General features: G+C 40.8%; 1 protein-coding gene across 1 annotated transcript in view; it reads left to right on the top strand.

Moving 5' to 3' along the window:
- Positions 1 to 24964, top strand: part of ASCC3 (activating signal cointegrator 1 complex subunit 3) — a 742201-nt gene that overhangs the window by 638685 nt on the left and 78552 nt on the right. The window contains exon 36 of the mRNA XM_040428803.1: positions 8364 to 8498. Coding sequence (XP_040284737.1) covers positions 8364 to 8498 — 135 coding nt within the window. The remainder of the gene's footprint in view (positions 1 to 8363; positions 8499 to 24964) is intronic.

The following is a 24964-nucleotide window of genomic DNA, read 5'->3' as shown; positions in this document are numbered from 1 at the left end:
TTTCCCCTAATACCCGAATGGATTAGGACTGTATCTCGCATTTTTAGTTTTAGTGGAATTGATCTCCAGTTTTCGTTCCTGATTTCTAACCAGAAATCTGAAGAAAGTAGAAGACCTGCTTTGATATCAGCATAAATGTAATATTGTAATGAGATAATTACATAAAAATGCAGTTAGACAATATTTTTGTCCTTTTGTTATACACTGTACATACACAGCAGATCGTTAGTTGATTAAAAATGCTAAAGATTTTTAATTAATTTTAGAATTAATAGCTCACATCTTAATGAAATGCTTCACTGGACACATGTATCAGTGTGCACATACAAAACCTTTCATAATTAAAACTGAGCAAATTAACAAATACAGCTTTTTTTTATTTTTTATTAAACCCTACGGATTATAAGATGCACCTAGGTTTTAGAGGAGTAAAATAAATAAAAATATATTTTTCATTACATCCACAATCTTCATCAGACATCAGATCAGACCCCCATATCAGACCTCAGATCAGGCCAAAAATGACTGCAGTAAATGAACTTAGGCTACTTTCACAGTTGTGGCAAAGTGATCCGGCAAGCAGTTCCTTCGCCAACTGATGGCATTTGTAAGACTGATCAGGATCGTGATCCGTTTTACAAATGCATTGAAATGCCGGATACGTCTTTCCGGTGTCTTCCGGATAAAAGGATCTGGCATTTATTTATTTTTTCACATTCTTTTCTGTCTGCGCATGCGCAGACTGGAAGGACGGATCCGGCATTCCGGTATTTTGAATGCCGGATCTGGCACTAATACATTCCTATGGAAAAAATGCCGGATCCGGCATTCAGGCAAGTGTTCAGTTTTTTTGGCCGGAGATAAAACCGTAGCATGCTGCGGTTTTATCTCTGTCCTGATTAGTCAAAAAGACTGAACTGAAGACATCCTGATGCATCCTGAACGGATTGCTCTCCACAGTCAGGACAATGCAGCGTGGGTCTGGAGAAGACTAGGGAGTGAGTAAAGCCACAACTAGCAGCGTTTTACTCGCCACTCCCTGTGCATACTGCATACTAATGGGTGCTTCCATAATGGACTTTTTGGGGGGGAGGTTTGCAGAAACGCACAGAAATCCACATTGATTCTCAATTTTGAACTCTGCTCTTGTGTGCAGGTACTCGTATAACTCAGGAGTTAAAAGCAGGAGTAAGTACCTGTAAGCACAACTATAACTGCTCTCTGTTGTATCTTGGAGAATAGTTAGCCAGATTGGAGGTTTTCTTCAGTGCACAATTTGCCAGATGTATATACACTGCTCAAAAAAATAAAGGGAACACTCAAACAACACAATGTAACTCCAAGTCAATCACACTTCTGTGAAATCAAACTGTCCACTTAGGAAGCAACACTGAGTGACAATCAATTTCACATGCTGTTGTGCAAATGGGATAGACAACAGGTGGAAATTATAGGCAATTAGCAAGACACCCCCAATAAAGGAGTGGTTCTGCAGGTGGTGACCACAGATCACTTCTCAGTTCCTACAGGGAGTGCAGAATTATTAGGCAAGTTGTATTTTTGAGGATTAATTTTATTATTGAACAACAACCATGTTCTCAATGAACCCAAAAAACTCATTAATATCTAAGCTGAATATTTCTGGAAGTAGTTTTTAGTTTGTTTTTAGTTTTAGCTATTTTAGGGGGATATCTGTGTGTGCAGGTGACTATTACTGTGCATAATTATTAGGCAACTTAACAAAAAACAAATATATACCCATTTCAATTATTTATTTTTACCAGTGAAACCAATATAACATCTCAACATGCACAAATATACATTTCTGACATTCAAAAACAAAACAAAAACAAATCAGTGACCAATATGGCCACCTTTCTTTGCAAGGACACTCAAAAGCCTGCCATCCATGGATTCTGTCAGTGTTTTGATCTGTTCACCATCAACATTGCGTGCAGCAGCAACCACAGCCTCCCAGACACTGTTCAGAGAGGTGTACTGTTTTCCCTCCTTGTAAATCTCACATTTGATGATGGACCACAGGTTCTCAATGGGGTTCAGATCAGGTGAACAAGGAGGCCATGTCATTAGATTTTCTTCTTTTATACCCTTTCTTGCCAGCCACGCTGTGGAGTACTTGGACGCGTGTGATGGAGCATTGTCCTGCATGAAAATCATGTTTTTCTTGAAGGATGCAGACTTCTTCCTGTACCACTGCTTGAAGAAGGTGTCTTCCAGAAACTGGCAGTAGGACTGGGAGTTGAGCTTGACTCCATCCTCAACCCGAAAAGGCCCCACAAGCTCATCTTTGATGATACCAGCCCAAACCAGTACTCCACCTCCACCTTGCTGGCGTCTGAGTCGGACTGGAGCTCTCTGCCCTTTACCAATCCAGCCACGGGCCCATCCATCTGGCCCATCAAGACTCACTCTCATTTCATCAGTCCATAAAACCTTATAAAAATCAGTCTTGAGATATTTCTTGGCGCAGTCTTGACGTTTCAGCTTGTGTGTCTTGTTCAGTGGTGGTCGTCTTTCAGCCTTTCTTACCTTGGCCATGTCTCTGAGTATTGCACACCTTGTGCTTTTGGGCACTCCAGTGATGTTGCAGCTCTGAAATATGGCCAAACTGGTGGCAAGTGGCATCTTGGCAGCTGCACGCTTGACTTTTCTCAGTACATGGGCAGTTATTTTGCGCCTTGGTTTTTCCACACGCTTCTTGCGACCCTGTTGACTATTTTGAATGAAACGCTTGATTGTTCGATGATCACGCTTCAGAAGCTTTGCAATTTTAAGAGTGCTGCATCCCTCTGCAAGATATCTCACTATTTTTGACTTTTCTGATCCTGTCAAGTCCTTCTTTTGACCCATTTTGCCAAAGGAAAGGAAGTTGCCTAATAATTATGCACACCTAATATAGGGTGTTGATGTCATTAGACCACACCCCTTCTCATTACAGAGATGCACATCACCTAATATGCTTAATTGGTAGTAGGCTTTCAAGCCTATACAGCTTGGAGTAAGACAACATGCATAAAGAGGATGATGTGGTCAAAATACTCATTTGCCTAATAATTCTGCACGCAGTGTATGCTTCCTGGCTGATGTTTTGGTCACTTTTGAATGCTAGCGGTGCTTTCACTCTAGTGGTAGCATGAGACGGAGTCTACAACCCACACAAGTGGCTCAGGTAGTGCAGCTTATCCAGGATGGCACATCAATGCGAGCTGTTGCAAGAAGGTTTGCTGTGTCTGTCAGCGTAGTGTCCAGAGCATGGAGGCGCTACCAGGAGACAGGCCAGTACATCAGGAGACATGGAGGAGGCTGTAGGAGGGCAACAACCCAGCAACAGGACCTCTACCTCCGCCTTTGTGCAAGGAGGAACAGGAGGAGCACTGCCAGAGCCCTGCAAAATGACCTCCAACAGGCCACAAATGTGCACGTGTCTGCTCAAACGGTCAGAAACAGACTCCATGAGGGTGATATGAGGGCCCGACGTCCACAGGTGGGGGTTGTGCTTACAGCCCAACACCGTGCAGGACGTTTGGCATTTTCCAATATTGGCAAATTCGCCACTGGCGCCCTGTGCTCTTCACAGATGAAAGCAGGTTCACACTGAGCACATGTGACAGACGTGACAGAGTCTTGAGACGCTGTGGAGAACGTTCTGCTGCCTGCAACATCCTCCAGCATGACCGGTTTGGCATTGGGTCAGTAATGGTGTGGGGTGGCATTTCTTTGGAGGGCCGCACAGCCCTCCATGTGCTCGCCAGAGGTAGCCTGACTGCCATTAGGTACCGAGATGAGATCCTCAGACCCCTTGTGAGACCATATGCTGGTGCGGTTGGCCCTGGGTTCCTCCTAATGCAAGACAATGCTAGACCTAATGTGGCTGGAGTGTGTCAGCAGTTCCTGCAAGACGAAGGCATTGATGCTATGGACTGGCCCGCCCGTTCCCCAGACCTGAATCCAATTGAGCACATCTGGGACATCATGTCTCGCTCTATCCACCAACGTCACGTTGCACCACAGACTGTCCAGGAGTTGGCAGATGCTTTAGTCCAGGTCTGGGAGGAGATCCCTCAGGAGACCGTCCGCCACCTCATCAGGAGCATGCACAGGCGTTGTAGGGAGGTAATACAGGCACGTGGACGCCACACACACTACTGAGCCTCATTTTGACTTGTTTTAAGGACATTACATCAAAGTTGGATCAGCCTGTAGTGTGTTTTTCCACTTTAATTTTGAGGGTGACTCCAAATCCAGACCTCCATGGGTTGAAAAATTTGATTTCCATTTTTTTATTTTTGTGTGATTTTGTTGTCAGCACATTAAACTATGTAAAGAACAAAGTATTTCAGAAGAATATTTTATTAATTCAGATCTAGGATGTGTTCTTTTTGTGTTCCCTTTATTTTTTTGAGCAGTGTACAACTGCAGCAGTAAGTCCAGAGTGAGTAGCACAGTCTTATTTTGAGCATATTGCCTACCTGAAAACTCATATTAGAGATCTGGAGGAGAAAATGCAACAATGAGGACAATTGAAAATCTTGAGAGGAGCATAACTTACTAAGCAATCAGTTAGTGGGATAGAGATAGTGGATGGAGATAAGAGTCACAAGGAGCAAGTAAGCAACTTGGTTAATGTAGCCAGGGGGTAGAATGGGTTCCCAGAAAAGGAAGACAGCTCCTGTTACTGTGCTCCCAAGCAAAATTATCAAGATGGGTGATGATGCAAGTGTGTCAGAAAGAGTGTTTTGGATCTGGTCAAGATACCAGGTAGGTTGATACTCTCCAAATTAGTAGATACAGTATTGCACGGAGAAATTAAGTAAAGACACACACGCTGGGGTCAAAGCAAAATCTCTAGTTTATTGTCAGTGTTTACACAGAATATACCCCCCCCCCCCCCCCCCCCCCCCCCCCCCCCCCCCCACCCGGTCGAGGTGACTAAATGTGGTGCATTTTTATTGGTTACTGGGAAATAATAGCAAGCATTTATTGGGTTAATCTTACACTTCTTTTCCATCAGGCTGACTTAAGATATCAGCTTCATAGCGCAGGTCCGCAACCCTCTCACTGTGCATAGGACCTTGGAATGCACTCCTTCCCCCTCCCATCTTCAAGATAGTGGAAAAGCTGTGTGCCCCTGGTACATCCAGAAAGCAGGATTTTTCTACTAAGCGGTGGCTGAGCAGTGTATATAGAACAAGCAAGTATCCATACTGTTTCAGTAGTCCATAACAATAGCAAGAAGTAGATTCATGGCTTAAGTCTTGGTGTAGGGCACAAATGTTTGGGTTCCTTGCGCACTGGCCGAGCTTTTCATTGGCGAACAAACTGTAGTTTAGGGATCGGGTCGGACTGGAAGCTTAAATGGCCCTGGAAAAAAGTCTAAAAGAGGGCCCATGTCCAAATTGACTATAGACTGACAAAAGTAGGCAGGGATAACAGAAATAGGTGGGGCCAGCATTACCATAGTGTAGCACAAAATGCCACCCCAGCAGAACCAAATAGTACAGTGCAGCACAAAAAACTGCCACAGTATTCAACTGTATTACTGTCCTAAGGAGGGCGATACAGCTGAATTCAGGAGGGCACCTGCAGCCACCGGGCAGGCACTTGATCTACCAGGGATGGAGGAGCATTCTAGGAATGAGGGGGGAGTGTAAGGCAAAAAGTGAAGCAGTAGATAGGTCAAAGTATTGGTGGGTGGAGAAATTCATGATGGGGGAGGTCATTAGGTCTGTGGAAAGGGAGATCCACAAAAATATTTTCTACTTATTCAACCTTCCCTGGTGGTTTAATAAAGTGGAGGATACGTTCATCAGGCATTACACAACAGTAATAAAAACATGCATACATGTAATAACAGATTTCAAGGGTGAATAGTATAATTCATATAAATAGAATACAATTTGAATCATGGTTGTAAAGGTAAAAAGAAGAAAAAATGAATAAGAATAAAAGACACCCAGTGTATACCCCATAGGTGCCTAGAATATGAGGAAAAACTCTCAGTGGAGGATCGCATTCCACTTTCCATGTGGAGATGTATTTTTACATGAAGCCAAATAAAGATTGAAGATTTTATTTCCATCTCAGTGCTGGACATCTTCTCCTTTTTTTCCCCAAGGATCGCATTAACCCCTTTCCAGCTGGCTTAGGTTACAAACAACTGAAGGAGAGGGCTGCTTTAACCACTCATATCTGTTGATTTGGAGTAGCTATAGACATGGTTCTGGTCTTGATTGAAAGCTGACAGTCTAAGCCTTAAAACAAGGTCAGAATGATCAGAAAGCTCAACAGGAGATATAGCTGTTAGGAATCTGGTTGGGAATGAAAGTAGTGAAACCTGCTTTTACTTTCACCTGCCATCATTCCTGACCTGATTTCTCACAGCTATATCTCCCAAAGTAGTGGAGATAATGGTCTTGTTTTAAAGCTTAGACTGTCAGCTTTCCAACAAGACCAGAGACCAAAACCATGTCTAAAGCTGCTCCCAGTCGGCAGATGAGTGGTTAAATCAGCCTTCACCCTGTTGCCTGAGCTCTGCAGACAGTGAGCGCTCTTTGCTGAAAGCATCATGCTTGTCTGGGCAACCCTGGCACATTTCAGTCCCCTCAAGCCCTAAAATATTGCTGAGGGGCCCTGCTGATGAATAGGACATGGAGCCAGTACATAAACACTGTGACTACGGATAATAAGACTTTTCAGCAAGATTTTTTCTTGCCAAACAAATCGCGTCTTATAGTCCTAAAATATGGTAAATTATTACTTAAAATGTTTTTATTTTCACAAAAGCCAGAAGTCTAGCAAGCAAAATTGGAGAGCTGCAGTCCACATAGATATAGTTCGTTTGGCTGAGACATGGCCGGACGCTTCGCATGCCTGGGCTGTTATTGGTTTTTATACTTAGGAAAGACAGGGCCTGTAGGAAAGAAAGTGTAATGTGTGTGTGTGTGTGTGTGTGTGTGTGTGTGTGTGTGTGTGTATGTTAGAAGTAATATGAAGGCGAATGTGAAAGAGAAATTGTGGGTGAGAATGTTAAAATCATATGGGTGGAATTACAAAGGAAAACAAACACTCAGAAAATAATACCCTCAAAATCACTGAGGAGATAGAAGTTTTGCTGTATAACTAAATAGAGTGGGCTGCACAGAGGGGTACAGTGGCCATAAAGGGACATTTTAACATCGAGGATATTGACTGATTGATTGGCGTCATGATTCTGCCTCAACTGCAAAACTGATAAGGTCCGCTTTATGCAGGTCCGCTTTATGCGACAGTTTGTAGATGCTCCCACTAGGGGCTCTGCTCTGCTGTATCTAGTAATTTTTAACAATGCAGATCTTGTTGGGACTTTCACTGATCATGAAACACTTGGTAATCATGACCACGATATAATTATATTCTCCCTAAACTGTAAAGAAAAAAATAATATATATTTTTTTTTTAAAAGGCCAATTTCCCTGGGTTTAGGGCAGCTGTTCAGGGCATAAACTGCGAGCAGCTATTGTCACTCAGTGAGGCCTCATGCATGGGTTTGTATGTATTTTGCTGTTCGCAAACTGCATATCCGAAAAACACAGTGCATGTGTGCACGCAGCAATTTTTATTTGGACCCAAGAAAATTAACGGGCCACATGCAATCCGCATAAATTGGGGATCAGACGCAGACCAAAAATATAGTCGTATATGAGGCCTAATGCTTAAATAAATGTGTGCAAGTCTGGTTGTCACTCCCATTTTGTTAATTCCCATCGCTACTTATCCCTTGGTTGAACTTGATGGACTTATGTCTTTTTTCATACATACTAACTGTGTAACTATGTAAGGCTAGTTTCACACTAGCCTCAAAATCTTCCAGCAGAGGAACAGCCTGACGGATTTCATTGCATCAGTCATAGCTGGATACTGCCTTTCACCGCCAGAGCCCATTAACTATAATGGAATCCGGCCTGTTTCCGGCATTAGTGCTGGGATTCGGCCGGACAAAGCAACACTACAAGCACCAGTTTTTGTCCAGCTGAATTCGGGCGCTAATGCTGGAAACAGATAAATGTCCTTCACTTTAACTTTCATTTGCCTTGTAAATCCAGTTTAACAGTAGAATCTGAAAAAAACTAGTCACATCAATTCTGTTGCTAAACTATAGATTGCCGCTGGCAGAGAAGGACCTGTGTATTATGTGATCACTTCTGTCACTATTCACCTGCAACTGTGGGGCGCCTCAATTTAGAACTATTCATTGTATATTCTCCCACTTAGTCAATTTTGTCATTTAAATCTCAATACTTTAAGGGTAAAAGGTTTTCAAAGTGAATTATTGATAAAATTGTCTTTTTTATTTTATTTTAAAGGACAATCGTACGATTGAGCCTCAAACCTATGGACGGATTGCTTCATATTATTATTTGAAACACCAAACAATTCGGATGTTCCGGGACAGACTAAAGCCTGAATGTTCTGTTGAAGACTTACTTTCAGTTTTGACAGTAAGTCAAAAAAGTTGTTTTGTATTTAATTGTAGTGCTTCTGTCGCACGATTCATTTTATGTGATTATTTCAGTATTTTTTTTTAATTACACTTGTTTTATACAAATGGTACATATCTCATGGCAGTATGTGCAGTTGTTGATCCTTAAAGGGAACCTGTCACCTGGATTTTGTGTATAGAGCTAAGGACATGGGTTGCTAGATGGCCGCTAGCACATCCACAATACCCAGTCCCCATAGCTCTGTGTGCTTTTATTGTGTAAAAAAAACCTATTTGATACATATGCAAATCGGGTTTTTACACAATAAAAGCACACAGAGCTATGGGGACTGGGTATTACGGATGTGCTAGCGGCCATCTAGCAACCCATGTCCTCAGCTCTATACCCAAAATCCAGATGACAGGTTCCTTTTAAAGGGGTGGTCTCAGGATTGCATTTGGAACATTTCAAGGTCATGATGGGTATGTCTGTGCCAGATTTGGAGAACCACTATAGCAGACCCAACGGTACATCTATTACATAGAGTGACGACCAATACTTAAATGGCTGCCATGTAATTCTTCATTTCTAGGTTCTGCGGGGAAAATATATGCCTAGATGTATGTTTTCCTGGCAGTAATCACTGATCAACAATCGTGAGGGGAGCCAGATCTGTGTCGGATCGACTGTTCACCTTGTTGGCTTCATTTTAAAAAGGGTTTGTCATGAAACAATTGTTGTAAACCTGAAATAGAAAAAAAATTGGTTTTTCTGTGTAAAAACTAGCCCTTGATCAGTTTTATTTCCCAATTTTTTTTTTTACTCTGTTTAGGATTTATTTTTTAGATATGTTTAATCAGTCTGCATTGGGTGATAGATAGCACTTAGGATAGGTTTTCAGCCAGATGTAAACAAGCATGTTCCTATTCACCTGAAACAAAAATGTATTAAAAGTATATAGTAGAGATGAGCAAATTGATCTTAGCAAATTGATCTTAACAAATGAATTCTTCTTATTAGCAGCACTTTTTCATATGTGGGGGGGATGTCCACGTAGGTGAAGAGATGCCCACCTTGAAGAAAAGCCTGTGCCCTTTGGAGCAGTGACGCGCGCAGGAAATTGTCAGGGTTGGGCTAAAAGTCCTGCCCTTGTAATCTTGAGGTAGGTGGGCGATTCTTCACCTATGAGGACAGCTCCCCAAAGGTGGAGAAGCCCTGCTGATAAGACAAATCGATTTGCTCATCTCTAGTATATATATGTTATTATATATGTGTTATTTTACATATTTTATATAGAGCTTTGTGGATGTTCATACAAATGTAAGCTTCTATCTACAGTATCTATCTAAGAAATACCACAGTATCGTAAGCTTCAAATGTAACTTCAAGTCATTTTATTTAGACAGTAATGACCACCACAATTTTATGTGGTAAGAAAGACTGTCTGGTGGTCACAGGCTCAGTAGGCAAAAATGTTTGGTGCTCAATATATATATATATATATATATATATATATACTTTCCAAAGAATGAGGCAGCACTTCCAGATTTCAGTGGCAGGGTGACAACCCCAAAAACTTTATTCCCAGCAACGTTTTGGCCTACTCAATGAGGCCTTTGTCAAGCTTGACAAAGGCCTCATTGAGTAGGCCAAAACGTTGCTGGGAATAAAGTTTTTGGGGTTGTCACCCTGCCACTGAAATCTGGAAGTGCTGCCTCATTCTTTGGAAAGTATATATCGTGGAGGAGAAGCCGGCCTCTGTGAGGAATTGCACCCAGTGCACACTGTCTGACTGTGCTGCTGCGGTATTAGCTATTTATATATATATATATATATATATACACACACACATATTCTGTTGTCTATTGTATTGTATTCTTATATGTATACAGTATCATTTAATACAAAATGTAATGTGGCTGCTGTAACATTTGGTGTGCAGTTTGTTGCCAGATACAGCTAGGTGTGATCTAACCATGCCTCTTAAAATATCACAGAATATAAATCTAGAGATAATTGGTAATTAAGTTACTTTTCTAGGAGTCCCTATTAAAAGGTGTAAATTGCAGGTTTCTGAAGGCCTGCTATTCATAAAAAGAAAACTACAGCATTTTGGAACTACTAACATTTTGCACGTTAATAAGCTTACTAATTAAGCCAATTGCTCCACACCTCCATTGTGATCCAATAACATTACATCTGTCTGATGCTAATGCTTTCTCTTCACTTATGGAAGCGTTTAACAGTTTTGCCAACAGGGAATAACACGGCATAGGGTAAATGTGTTAATTACGTATAAATGAAATCCTCAAGGGAAAATTTGCTGATAAAGTAACACGCCAATACTCGAAGGATTAAAACACATAAAAGTGTTTTGTATAATCCTGAATTTGCGATGGATAGATAGAGAGAGAGATAGAGGGATATATAGAGTTATAGAGAGAGATTCACACACATATTAACTAATTGACAAAAAAAAGAAATAACGCACCAAAAAGGTGTTGTCGGAATCAAATGATACTTTATATGTTAATGACAGTTGGAAGCACTGCCATACAGTGGCGGGTTGGCCATAGACCTTACAGGGAAATTTCCCGAAGGGCCACCCAATCTCTCCTGGGGGCCAGGTACATAATGATTTGATGCTTAACGGCTACAGGTGCCCTCCTGAACTCGACTGTATTACCGTCCTCAGGACGGTAATACAGTTGGATAATGTGGCGAGCGCTGCAGTATATTGTGCTGTCCTGTGGTATTTGGTTCTACTGGGACGGTATTTTGTGCTGCACTATTGTATTGCAGGTCTTGGCTACTTCTGTTGTTCCTGCCTACTTGTGTTGCTCCATCTAATGTCAATTTGGACCCGCCTACAGCATGGAGCCAGTTTTTTTTTCCCAGGGCCACTTTAAGTTCCCAATGTGTCCCTGCTGCCATGAGGACCTCCTGCACATAATGCTGAGCTGTTAGTGTCCAATGAATGGGAGTGGCTCACTGTCGTATGTGATGGCTCCCCAGATCATCACACGAGCAGTTGGTGCAGTGTGTCGCTCCACAACAAAGGCAGGATTGGAGCACTGACCAGGTCTCTAAGTAACCTACAACAGTTAATAATACAAGTTATAGTGTTATACAGGGAGTGCAGAATTATTAGGCAAGTTGTATTTTTGAGGATTAATTTTATTATTGAACAACAACCATGTTCTCAATGAACCCAAAAAACTCATTAATATCAAAGCTGAATATTTTTGGAAGTAGTTTTTAGTTTGTTTTTAGTTTTAGCTATTTTAGGGGGATATTTGTGTGTGCAGGTGACTATTACTGTGCATAATTATTAGGCAACTTAACAAAAAACAAATATATACCCATTTCAATTATTTATTTTTACCAGTGAAACCAATATAACATCTCAACATTCACAAATATACATTTCTGACATTCAAAAACAAAACAAAAACAAATCAGTGACCAATATAGCCACCTTTCTTTACAAGGACACTCAAAAGCCTGCCATCCATGGATTCTGTCAGTGTTTTGATCTGTTCACCATCAACATTGCGTGCAGCAGCAACCACAGCCTCCCAGACACTGTTCAGAGAGGTGTACTGTTTTCCCTCCTTGTAAATCTCACATTTGATGATGGACCACAGGTTCTCAATGGGGTTCAGATCAGGTGAACAAGGAGGCCATGTCATTAGATTTTCTTCTTTTATACCCTTTCTTGCCAGCCACGCTGTGGAGTACTTGGACGCGTGTGATGGAGCATTGTCCTGCATGAAAATCATGTTTTTCTTGAAGGATGCAGACTTCTTCCTGTACCACTGCTTGAAGAAGGTGTCTTCCAGAAACTGGCAGTAGGACTGGGAGTTGAGCTTGACTCCATCCTCAACCCGAAAAGGCCCCACAAGCGCATCTTTGATGATACCAGCCCAAACCAGTACTCCACCTCCACCTTGCTGGCGTCTGAGTCGGACTGGAGCTCTCTGCCCTTTACCAATCCAGCCACGGGCCCATCCATCTGGCCCATCAAGACTCACTCTCATTTCATCAGTCCATAAAACCTTAGAAAAATCAGTCTTGAGATATTTCTTGGCCCAGTCTTGACGTTTCAGCTTGTGTGTCTTGTTCAGTGGTGGTCGTCTTTCAGCCATTCTTACCTTGGCCATGTCTCTGAGTATTGCACACCTTGTGCTTTTGGGCACTCCAGTGATGTTGCAGCTCTGAAATATGGCCAAACTGGTGGCAAGTGGCATCTTGGCAGCTGCACGCTTGACTTTTCTCAGTTCATGGGCAGTTATTTTGCGCCTTGGTTTTTCCACACGCTTCTTGCGACCCTGTTGACTATTTTGAATGAAACGCTTGATTGTTCGATGATCACGCTTCAGAAGCTTTGCAATTTTAAGAGTGCTGCATCCCTCTGCAAGATATCTCACTATTTTTGACTTTTCTGAGCCTGTCAAGTCCTTCTTTTGACCCATTTTGCCAAAGGAAAGGAAGTTGCCTAATAATTATGCACACCTAATATAGGGTGTTGATGTCATTAGACCACACCCCTTCTCATTACAGAGATGCACATCACCTAATATGCTTAATTGGTAGTAGGCTTTCGAGCCTATACAGCTTGGAGTAAGACAACATGCATAAAGAGGATGATGTGGTCAAAATACTCATTTGCCTAAAAATTCTGCACTCCCTGTATAATAATTTTTTTATGATTTACATAGTTAATACAATTCAGTTTTTCTATATGCTGCACAAAATTACCGCTATATATAATTTTTTAAAATTCTGTAATATTGATAATTTTCCTCTTGTTTGAGGCTTAGTCTTAAATCCACTGACTGGACAGCTGCACTAGACTAAAACCCTATCAGCTAACTAAGCATGACTGATTGTAGAAAGCCATGTATGTAGATGTTTGTGTGTGATAACAAGTGTTGTCTAACACCCCCACCTCCCCCTGTGCGGTGCTGTGAAAAATCATATATGTTACCACAACTGGTTTCTTTCTTACGCTTCGTGCACAATGTGCAAACTGCAGATCTGCAAAATGGACAAGAATAGGACATGATCTTTTTTTGCGGGCCAACGGCATGGACAATTGGATGCGATCAGCATACGATGTACTGTCTGCATTTTTTTAAATGAATAGTTCTGCATCCTATCAGCAAACAAATGCTGTACTACACTATGCAAAAGTTTTAAACGAGTGAAAAAAAAAAGCTGTAAAGTAAGAATGCTTTAAAAAATAGGAATATTAATAGTTTATTTTTATCAGTTCGCAAAATGCAAACTCCAAAAGCCATAATAACAACACCTTGCAAGATTATGGGAAAATACATCTTCATTGGTATATTTTTAAAGAAAAAAATCACAATAAATATCATGTAGCAGACATCCACCCATATAGACATAAGAGGGTGCTGTCATAAGTCGGTAGTAATTTAACAAAGCTGCTATAACTGGTAGCACATCTACTGAAAATGCACAAGCCTAAATAATATGCAAGAAATTGTGATGAAAATATATCCGAGAACAGCTAAACAAAGCAATGAAATAACACCCTCCTCCCAAACGCCGTTTTGTCAAAGACTTCTTCCTGGGTTATTATTAATGCTTTAGGAGTTTTCAGTTTATATTATATACTTCCTTTGATACATTTTAGGGTACTTTCACACTTTCGGCAGAGGATTCCGGCAGGCAGTTCCGTCGAAACGCATGCAAACTGATTGGATTTGTCAGATGGATCAGGATCCTGATCCGTATGACAAATGCATTGAAATGCCGGATCCATCTCTCCGTTGTCATCTGAAAAAAACGGATCCGGCACTTATTTTTTTCACATTTTTTGCGGTCTGAGAATGCGCAGACCGCAATGCCGGATCCGTTTTGCATTTTAATGGGAAAAAAATGCCGGCATTCCGGCAAGTGTTCTGGAATTTTGGACGGAGATAAAACTGCAGCATGCTGCGGTATTATCTCTGTCCTGATAAGTCAAAAAGACTGAACTGAAGACATCCTGATGCATCCTGAACGGATTGCTCTCCATTCAGAATGCATGGGGATAAAACTGATCAGTTCTTTTCCGGTATTGAGCCCCTAGGACGGAACTCTATGCCGGAAAAGAATAACGCTAGTGTGAAGGTACCCTTAACAGTGAGCCTACTGTATTTGGTGTTTTCAATTAGTAGAATGCAAAGTGAATGAACAGGGGAAATGTAAATCAAATCAATATTTGATGCCTTCAAAACAGCATAAGTTCTTCTAGGTAAACTTACACTCAGCAGTGAAGTTGTTCCATACATCTCAGAGAACTAAGCACAGGTCCTCTGTGGATGTAGGCTACTAATTGTTCATTCCCTTTGCATTTTGTTAATTAATAAAAATAAAGAAATAACTCTCATATTATTGAAAGCATTAGCAGTTCTGCAGATGGAAGAGTAGGATCCTAAGATGTATTACCTCCACTTCAATTGCTACTGAGGTCACATGCACACTTCCATTAGCTTCTCTGTTTCTACCATTTACCTCCTGCAACTGTGCATTGGCCTGACATAGTAAAATATCTAAAATCCAGTGAAGTCTTTATGTGGAGCCAGGGCTGGGCGATTAATTGAATTAATTTGCCCTTTTTGATTCTGGCGATGTCTGTAACGGGGAAAAAATGAAAAACACACAATTTGACTTTTTTTTAATCATCCCCCCCCCCCCCCAAAAAAAAATAAAAAAAATTGAATAACAGTGATCAAAAAGTTGTATGTACCACAAAAATGCCTGCCAATAAAAACTACAGTTTATCCCAGAAAAAACAAGTCCTCATACAGCTATGTGGATTGAAAAATAAAAGTTATGGCTGTCAGAAAATGAAATATTTTTTTTTAAAGGCTCTTATTTTTTAAAAGTAGTAAAACAAAAACAAAAAACTATACAAGTTTGGTATTGCCATATTCGTATTGAACCATAGAATAAGGACGTCATGTTATTGTTAGCGGACAGTCAATGCCGTGATGTCAAAGCCCCCAAAAATCGGTGCAGTTGTGTTTTCTTTTTTTCAATTTAACCCCAAAAAGAATTTTTAATGTGTTGAAAAGTTATTTCTATAAAAAAAAAATTTATGAATTGTATATTGGTATTTTTTTTCTGTTTAATTAACAAAAATACAAAAAATCGAGATTTAAATTGAAAATCGTCCATAGGGTTGAAAAGAAATCAAGATTACATTTTTTCGCAAAATCGCCCAGCCCTATGTGTAGTTTTACTCTTCATATTGCGAAGATCACTTTGTTGTTGGTTGTGTCTGACCCATTGACTAATCCTGTGAATGAAGGGACCAGTGCACTGATTTAGCACCCCCTCCCGTTCACTTTTTTGCTGCGCTTCCAGCCACGTGAAGTGTTTAAAACAATAGCATGGTCCCATTGAAGTGAATGAAGCCAGGGGAAACTGAAGGTGCCAAATGAGAGATTCCTGAGATTGGATCACAAAGTGATGGAATATCCTAACAAAATGCCTTCAATTTTTTAAATAGGAATAGTCTTTTACGTTTAACATGGTGTCTGGTCTGCAGGCAGTATGTCATATCGCTGGAGGAGCCGAACAGATACTCAGCTCCTTCTGCTCTAGAACATGCTGCCGCAGCTCAGGCACCATGTTTAATGGGACAGGTTCACTTTAAGCTTTTCTTAGAAATGGGGGCTACAAACAAACACATTTTTATAATTTAGCTCTATTACTGTAAGTCAGGCATGCTCAACCTGCGGCCCTCCAGCTGTTGTAAACCTACAACCCCCACAATGCCCTGCTGTAGGCTGATAACTGTAGGCTGTTCGGGCATGCTGGGAGTTGTAGGTTTGCAACAGCTGGAGGGCCGCAGGTTGAGCATGCCTGCTGTAGGATAAGAAAGATCAAGATTTGGAGTTCTGGTGGTGCCCTCTTCAGTACTTCCAAGTGATGCCATTTAGAACATTCCTGACTAGGTATAGCACTGTGTACACGTTTTGGATACTGGTATTATATATACCGTAGTTTAGCATACATTTCTAGACAGGAGTTTAGCCCTGAATTTCAAAATGGTAAAATGATATGCAGATGTACAGCGCAAGTAATTTACTAATGAAATAACAGCAATGGGATGTTTTTACATGATTATATGACATGGACATATGATTTATTTGATTGCAGTGTTTTTTCTTACTTTAGGTAATGTTATTACATGTGAAAATAGACATGGTGGCAGTTTTATTTGGAAATGTTATTTTCTGATTATTTTACTATTACAGGTTTGTGATAGTATGACACAATATTATATATATATATATATATATATATGTTCTGTGATCTTTTGTTTTGACTATAAAGCTATTTAATAGTATTTTATGACATCACTGATTTGATCATTTTACCAGATACAGCCATGTAAGCCTGCGTTTTTGTACCCTGTCATGGAGAGCAGATGGATGCTTGACTGACTGCTAATCCACAGCTGGATTGGTTTCAGCAGCCCCTACATTTCTAGGTTAGAGTGGCTTTTCTGTCGGACTGAGAGGGCAGCTAGAGAGGGATATCATTATTCATTAGGGTCCCAGTGGGAGCGCTGCCAGCAGAGATTAATTTTTTCTGTTATGCTTGTAAAACAAGCTCAGGTGGAGTCTGTAATCCTCAGGGCACGAGTGGCAGATCAAGGAAGATGCTACAAAGCTAGTTAATTTTCTGATTCCAGAGGAAACAGAAGCTCAGTTAGATGTATAAAAACCTGATTGCAAATCTAAGTAGCTAAAATCCAAATGGGATCTTTGAAAACATCTGAACATCTGGCACCGAAATCATGCGGCAAAGTCATTGAAAGTTTAGCCTCAAGCCAAGCAATTTGCAAACAAAGTTGATTTACTCCCCTGACATACAGCACATATAAAAAAAAAAATATATATATATATATATATATATATATACACACACACTACTGTACTGCTGTGTAAAAATATATAGTTTGTGTGTACAGTCATTGACCAAAAAAATATTACAATTCACCCTGGTAAAATGGTCGGATTGCTGCATGCAGTTATGTCTCAGGCAGATTAGACCTTGGGTTGTTGAGAGATTATTGACTGTTAGACATGCCTCTACAACGCACTGGGAGACCTAGAACCAGTTGACAGACTTTGAGAGGGGGCACATATTTGGACTGAGTGAAGCAGGATACTCATTTCGACTAATTACCCTCCACCTAGTTTGTTCTGACCTAACTGTTAGAAAATTGGGAGTAGTGGTTATGTGAGAGCATGCACACATGGCAAACAGGCTCTTGATGGCCCAGACAGACCAGCAATAGAGAGGATTGTTTGATCCACCAACAAGCATGAGCAGCTCCCACCGTTTTGCTGTCCACAATCTAGACACAGAGGACACCTTGGTGAGAGCTTCAGTTTTGCCTTTGGTGTGCAGTTGCCCCAACTGCTGATGTGATGATTTGGGAAGCCATCACATACCACAGTCAGCCACCCCAGCAGTGATGTGAGGGACACTATCAGCGATATGTGCAGGATTGCCTGCGGCCTCATGTGTTACCTCTGATAGCAGGGCATTTTTCAGCAGGATAATGCTCACCCACACACAGCAAGGCTTTCTCAGGAATGTCTCCACTAGATTGTAACACTTCTTTGGTCTGCCCGGTTGCCAGATTTATCGCCAGTCGAGCATTTATCAGCTTCGATGGCAAACAAGTGTGCAGGATCTACAGCTGCAACATCTGCTGACAAATGTGTCGCAGAATACCATATAGAACCTACATGTCTCCATGCCCAACCGAATCTCTTCCAGGACAGAGTACTAGAGCTTCCTTTCAATTGTATCGTTTTCTCCAATAAACATGTGCTTTCACTCTAATATTGCAATCGCTTACATATATCGTTATTACATTGACATAGCAAGTTTCATTTCATTCCAACAACTCCTTGGTCGTTGTTTTTCTTTGTCAATAAGTGTATTTGAATATTTTCCAGGTTTGCAGATGCAAACATTTAGCCACTCATTATTATGAGTTCCTGTTTATTTCTACAGCAGATTTATTTTGGCTCTAGCAATCTAAAGTGAACGAAAAGTACTTTTAGATTCTAGATGTGGATGACTGCTGGCTTGTTGGTAGCAGCGCGTGACCTCTTATTACTCTGTAGACAGTGGCAAAGGTCATTGAGCTCTTGACCCTTGATCACCAAGAATGCCATCTACAGTGTTTGCCATAGTGATTTAAGTAAAAAGGTGAAATGGTGAAAACTATGCCCTTCAGAATTTTTTAAGTGATCACTGACCTGTTTGACTGCCCCTGACCTGAGTTTCACACTGGTTATCAAGTATTGTTTTCACAAAAGCTGTAATCCAAATAAAGTCCTGCATTTTCCACTGGAAGGTGGAGTCATTTGTATTCATTTTGCCTTCATGTTATGTTGGCTTTTATTTAGTATGTAAATACTCAGTCACTTGCAGGCTACTCAGAGACAGAACAATACCGAGGATTTCTTTTAAAAGTTTGGACATGAAGAATATGCTCGTGATTTGCTGAAGTACAAATATTGACTAGGTTATGTCTGTATGCATAAAGGAGCTTCCTAAATATGACTGCAGAGTGCTAACAAGCAGTAAATATAATTTAATACTAATATGTGTACGGTTATGCATAGGGGTAGGGAAGATACACTGCTCAAACAAATTAAGGGAACACTTAAATCACACACTGGATCTTGATGAACGAAACCTTCAAGTTGAAAATGTTTCCTGATATAAATTGTGAAATTTGTTGAGAACAAAATGTCATGTCAGTGGAAATCAAAATTATCAACCAGTTGGGGGCTGGACTCAAAATCATCCCAAAAATCTAAGTAAAAAATTCAAATCACAGGCAGATCTAATTTATGTGAATTATATGACGGCAACTCATAAGGTAACTTTGTAGTGTGCATCTCCCCCACATGCACTCCCGACACATCCAGGCCTGCTCATAATAAGCTAACAGGTGTTGTTCTGGGGAATCTCCTTCCCAATTTAGATCAGGGCATCATTGAGCTCCTGGACAGTCTGTGCTGCAAATTGGTAGCATCAAATGCACTGATATAGAATATCCTAGAGGTTCTCAATTGGATTCAATTCAGAGGGCCAGTCAGTGGTCTCAGTGCCCCCGTCAGCCAGAAGAGGCCTAGTCAAACTGGCCACATGCGCATTATCCTGCATCTGTTGGAACCCAGGGCCCACTGCACAAGTGAGAGGTCTGACAATGGTTTTGAGGATTTTACCATGGTACCAGTAAAAAGTATTGGCTCTCACGTGGAGGTATGTACGACCGGCCAAGGATATGCTTCCCTATGCCATCACTAACCAATCTCGAAACCATTCATGCTGGATGATGATGCAGTTGGCATAACATTCACCACAGCGTTTCCAACCTCTCTAACGACTGTCAGATGTACTCTGTGTCATCCTGCTCTCATCTGTTAAGAGAACAGGGCCAAATGCTAGTCAAGCGGCACAATATTGGGCCCTCATGCCACCCTTATGAAGTCTGCTTCTAAGAGTTTGGTCAACAACATGCAGACCAGTAACCTGCTGGAGGTCAGTTGATGGCAGGTTGATGCTGTTCTACAGCCCTGTCCAGGTCTGCTTGTACAATGGCTCTGCCCTGGTATCATCTCTATGCTCTAGAGATTGTGCTGGGAGACACAGCAAACCTTCTTGTGATGGCATCTATGGATGTTCTATCATGTAGGGGCAGAAATACCTATGCAACCAGATTGGGCTACAAGTACCTCCTAATGCAACCAGTAGTGACTACACTAGCAAATCACAAAACTAAAGAAGAATCAGTCAGGAAGGATAAGGACAGAGTAATTGTCTTTAAAAACTACCTGCAAAACTATTCCCTTTTTTGGGGTTGTCTCCAGCACACTTGTCACTTTCATTTGCACTAAAACTGTAGAAATTGATTCACAATCACTTATGCTTCCTAACCGGACAAATTGATAACCCTGAAATTTAAATGACTTGGGGTTATACTGTGATGCCTAAGTGTCCCATTAATTTTTGTGAGCAGTGTACAGTCGTGGCCAAAAGTTTTGAGAATGACACAAATATTAGTTTTCACAAAGTTTGCTGCTAAACTGCTTTTAGATATTTGTTTCAGTTGTTTCTGTGATGTAGAGAAATATAATTACACGCACTTCATACATTTCAAAGGCTTTTATCGACAATTACATGACATTTATGCAAAGAGTCAGTATTTGCAGTGTTGGCCCTTCTTTTTCAGGACCTCTGCAATTCGACTGGGCATGCTCTCAATCAACTTCTGGGCCAATTCCTGACTGATAGCAACCCATTCTTTCATAATCACTTCTTGGAGTTTGTCAGAATTAGTGGGTTTTTGTTTGTCCACCCGCCTCTTGAGGATTGACCACAAGTTCTCAATGGGATTAAGATCTGGGGAGTTTCCAGGCCATGGACCCAAAATGTCAACGTTTTGGTCCCCGAGCCACTTGGTTATCACTTTTGCCTTATGGCACGGTGCTCCATCGTGCTGGAAAATGCATTGTTCTTTACCAAACTGTTGTTGGATTGTTGGAAGAAGTTGGAGGGTGTTTTGGTACCATTCTTTATTCATGGATGTGTTTTTGGGTAAAATTGTGAGTGAGCCCACTCCCTTGGATGAGAAGCAACCCCACACATGAATGGTCTCAGGATGCTTTACTGTTCGCATGACACAGGACTGATGGTAGCGCTCACCTTTTCTTCTCTGGACAAGCCTTTTTCCAGATGTCCCAAACAATCGGAAAGAGGCTTCATTGGAGAATATGACTTTGCCCCAGTCCTCAGCAGTCCATTCACCAAACTTTCTGCAGAAGATCAATCTGTCCCTGATGTTTTTTTTGGAGGGAAGTGGCTTCTTTGCTGCCCTTCTTGACACCAGGCCATCTTCCAAAAGTCTTCGCCTCACTGTGCGTGCAGATGCGCTCACAACTGCCTGCTGCCATTCCTGAGCAAGCTCTGCACTGGTGGCACTCCGATCCCGCAGCTGAATCCTCTTTAGGAGACGATCCTGGCGCTTGCTGGACTTTCTTGGACGCCCTGAAGCCTTCTTAACAAGAATTGAACCTCTTTCCTTGAAGTTCTTGATGATCCTATAAATTGTTGATTGAGGTGCAATCTTAGTAGCCACAATATCCTTGCCTGTGAAGCCATTTTTATGCAACGCAATGATGGCTGCACGCGTTTCTTTGCAGGTCACCATGGTTAACCGCCTCACGTCCGCCCATAGGATATAAACGTCCTATGGGTGGACGTCTATTTCTGACAGCACGTTTTAAAACGTCCTGTCAGAAATAGCAGCTGCACGCTAATCGTGCAGCTGCTGATCGGGTTGCCCGCTGTCAGTGACAGCAGGGCAACCCTAATACAAGGCAGGGACAGTGCCCAGGTGTCTCTGCCTTCACGATCGCTGCAGACACAGCGCTTCCTGTTCCGGCCCGGCGGTCATGTGACCGCCGTGACCGGAGAGTGCAGGAGCTGTGTGAGGTCTCTCAGAGACCTCGATCAGCCCTGCTGTGAGGCTGTGCAGCGCAGGGTTGCTGCTGTACAGCCTCTATAGGGGTGCATTTGTCCTGTAACTGGGGCTACTATGTCAGCCCCAGTTACAGAAGAAATCAACAGTGTAAAAAAAAAAAAAAAAGTGAAGTAAATGTCCCCCAGAGGTCTTGTATGACCTTATGGGGGACGAAAAGTGTAAAATAAAATAAAAATAAAATAAAGGGTTGAAAAAATAAAATAAAAAAAAGTTTCACATGTAAAAAAAAAAAAAATCCAAAGTAAGGAATAAAAAAAAAAATTTAAATTAGAAAAAATAAAATAAAATAGACATATTTAGTATTGCCGCGTCCGTAAAAACCAGCTCTATAAAAATATCACATGACCTAACCCCTCGGGTGAACACCGTAAAAAATAAATTAAAAAAACTGTGTCAAAACAAGCAATTTTTGTCACCTTGCATCACAAAAGGTGCAACACCAAGTGATCAAAAACGCGTATGTCCCACAAAATGGTACCAATAAAACCGTCACCTCATCCCGCAAAAAATGAGCCCCTACATAAGAAAATCTCTCAAAAATAAAAAAAACTATAGCTCTTAGAACATGGAGACACTAAAACATCATTTTTTTGGTTTCAAAAATGCTATTATTGTGTTAAAGTGAAACAAATAAAAAAAAGTATACATATTAGGTATTGCCGCGTCCGTAAAAACCAGCTCTATAAAAATATCACATGACCTAACCCCTCGGGTGAACACCGTAAAAAAAATAAAAAAAAAAACTGTGTCAAAACAAGCAATTTTTGTCACCTTGCATCACAAAAGGTGCAACACCAAGTGATCAAAAACGCGTATGTCCCACAAAATGGTACCAATAAAACCGTCACCTCATCCCGCAAAAAATGAGCCCCTACATAAGAAAATCTCTCAAAAAATAAAAAAAACTATAGCTCTCAGAACATGGACACATTAAAACATAATTTTTTGGTTTCAAAAATGCTATTATTGTGTAAAACTTTAATAAATGAGAAAAAGTATACATATTAGGTATCGCCACGTCCGTAACAATCTGCTCTATAAAAATGTCACTTGACTGAACCCCTCAGGTGAACGCTGTAAAAATAAATAAATAGAAACTGTGCTAAAACAACCAATTTTTTGGTCACCTTGCCCCATAAAGTGTTATAATGAATGATCAAAAAATCATATGTACCCAAAAATAGTACTAATAAAACTGGCACCTTATCCCCTAGTTTCCAAAATGGGGTCACTTCTTGGGAGTTTCTACTGTAAGGGTGCATCAGGGGGCTTCAAATGGGACATGGCATCTAAAAACCATGTGGAGTTCCTTTCCTTCTGCGCCCTGCCGTGTGCCCATACAGCAGTTTATGACCACATGTGGGGTGTTTCTGTAAACCGCAGAATCTGGGTAATAAATATTGAGTTTTGTTTGGCTGTTAACCATCGATGTGTTAAAGAAAAAAATTGATTAAAATGGAAAATCTGCCTCAAAAGTGAAATTTTAAAATTTGATCTCCATTTTCCTTTAATTCTTGTGGAACGCCTAAAGGGTTAACAAAGTTTGTAAAATCGGTTTTGAATACCTTGAGGGGTGTAGTTTCTACAATGGGGTCATTTATTGGGGTATCCACTATGTAGGCCCCACAAAGTGACTTCAGACCTGAACTGGTCCTTATAAAGTGGGTTTTGGCAATTTTCTTAAAAATTTGAAGAATTGCTTCTAAACTTCTAAGCCTTCTAACGTCCTAAAAAAAAAAAATGACATTTCCAAAATGATGCCAACATAAAGTAGACATATGGGGAATGTTAAATAATAAATATTTTATGAGGTATCACTTTCTGTTTTAAAAGCAGAGAAATTGAAATTTAGAAAATTGCGAATTTTTCAAATTTTTGGGTAAATTTGGGATTTTTTCATAAATAAAGGTGAAATATTTTGACTCAAATTTATGACTATCATGAAGTACAATGTGTCACGAGAAAACAATCTCTGAATGACTTGGATAAATAAAGGCGTTCCAAAGTTATTACCACATAAAGTGAGATATGTCAGTTTTGCAAAATTTGGCCTGGTCAGGAAGGGGGCAAAGGGCCCAGATGGGAAGTGGTTAACAATGGAAGAACAATGATTTCAAGCATCACCCTCCTTTTAACATGTCAAGGTCTGCCATTTTAACCCAATCAGCCTGACATAATGATCTCCAGCCTTGTGCTCGTCAACATTCTCACCTGAGTTAACAAGATGATTACTGAAATGATCTCAGCAGGTCCTTTAATGACAGCAATGAAATGCAGTGGAAAGGTTTTTTTTTGGGATTAAGTTAATTTTCATGGCAAAGAAGGACTATGAAATTCATCTGATCACTCTTCATAACATTCTGGAGTATATGCAAATTGCTATTATAAAAACTTAAGCAGCAACTTTTCCAATTTCCAATATTTATGTAATTCTCAAAACTTTTGGCCACGACTGTACATGCCAAGCTTACATATTAAATGGAAAAACTTTGGATAAGGCTCCATTCACACGTCTGCAACGTGTTTTGTGGATCCGCAAAACCCGGACGGCGGCAATGTGCGTTCCGCATTTTGCCGGCACTAATAGAATATGCCTGTTCTTGTCAGCAATTGCGGACAAGAATAGGACATGTTCTATTTTTTTGCGGAACGGAAGTGCGGACCCGGAAGTGCGGATCCACATTTCCGTGTCCGGGCAACACATCGTGCTGCCCCATAGAAATGAATGGGTCCGCAATTCCGTTCCGCAAAATGCGGAACAAAATTGCGGACGTGTGAATGGAACCTAAAACTGGCATGGAAAAGAACATTGACATGTTGACATTCAACAGTAAACTCAACTGTAGCAAACAGTGTCAGGCAGTGACAAAGACAAATAAGATCATGC

This window comes from Bufo bufo, chromosome 4 (assembly GCF_905171765.1).
Source record: "Bufo bufo chromosome 4, aBufBuf1.1, whole genome shotgun sequence".
Lineage (NCBI taxonomy): Eukaryota > Metazoa > Chordata > Amphibia > Anura > Bufonidae > Bufo > Bufo bufo.
Note: the sequence above shows the minus strand (reverse complement) of the source record. Positions and strands in the feature narration are given on the sequence as shown.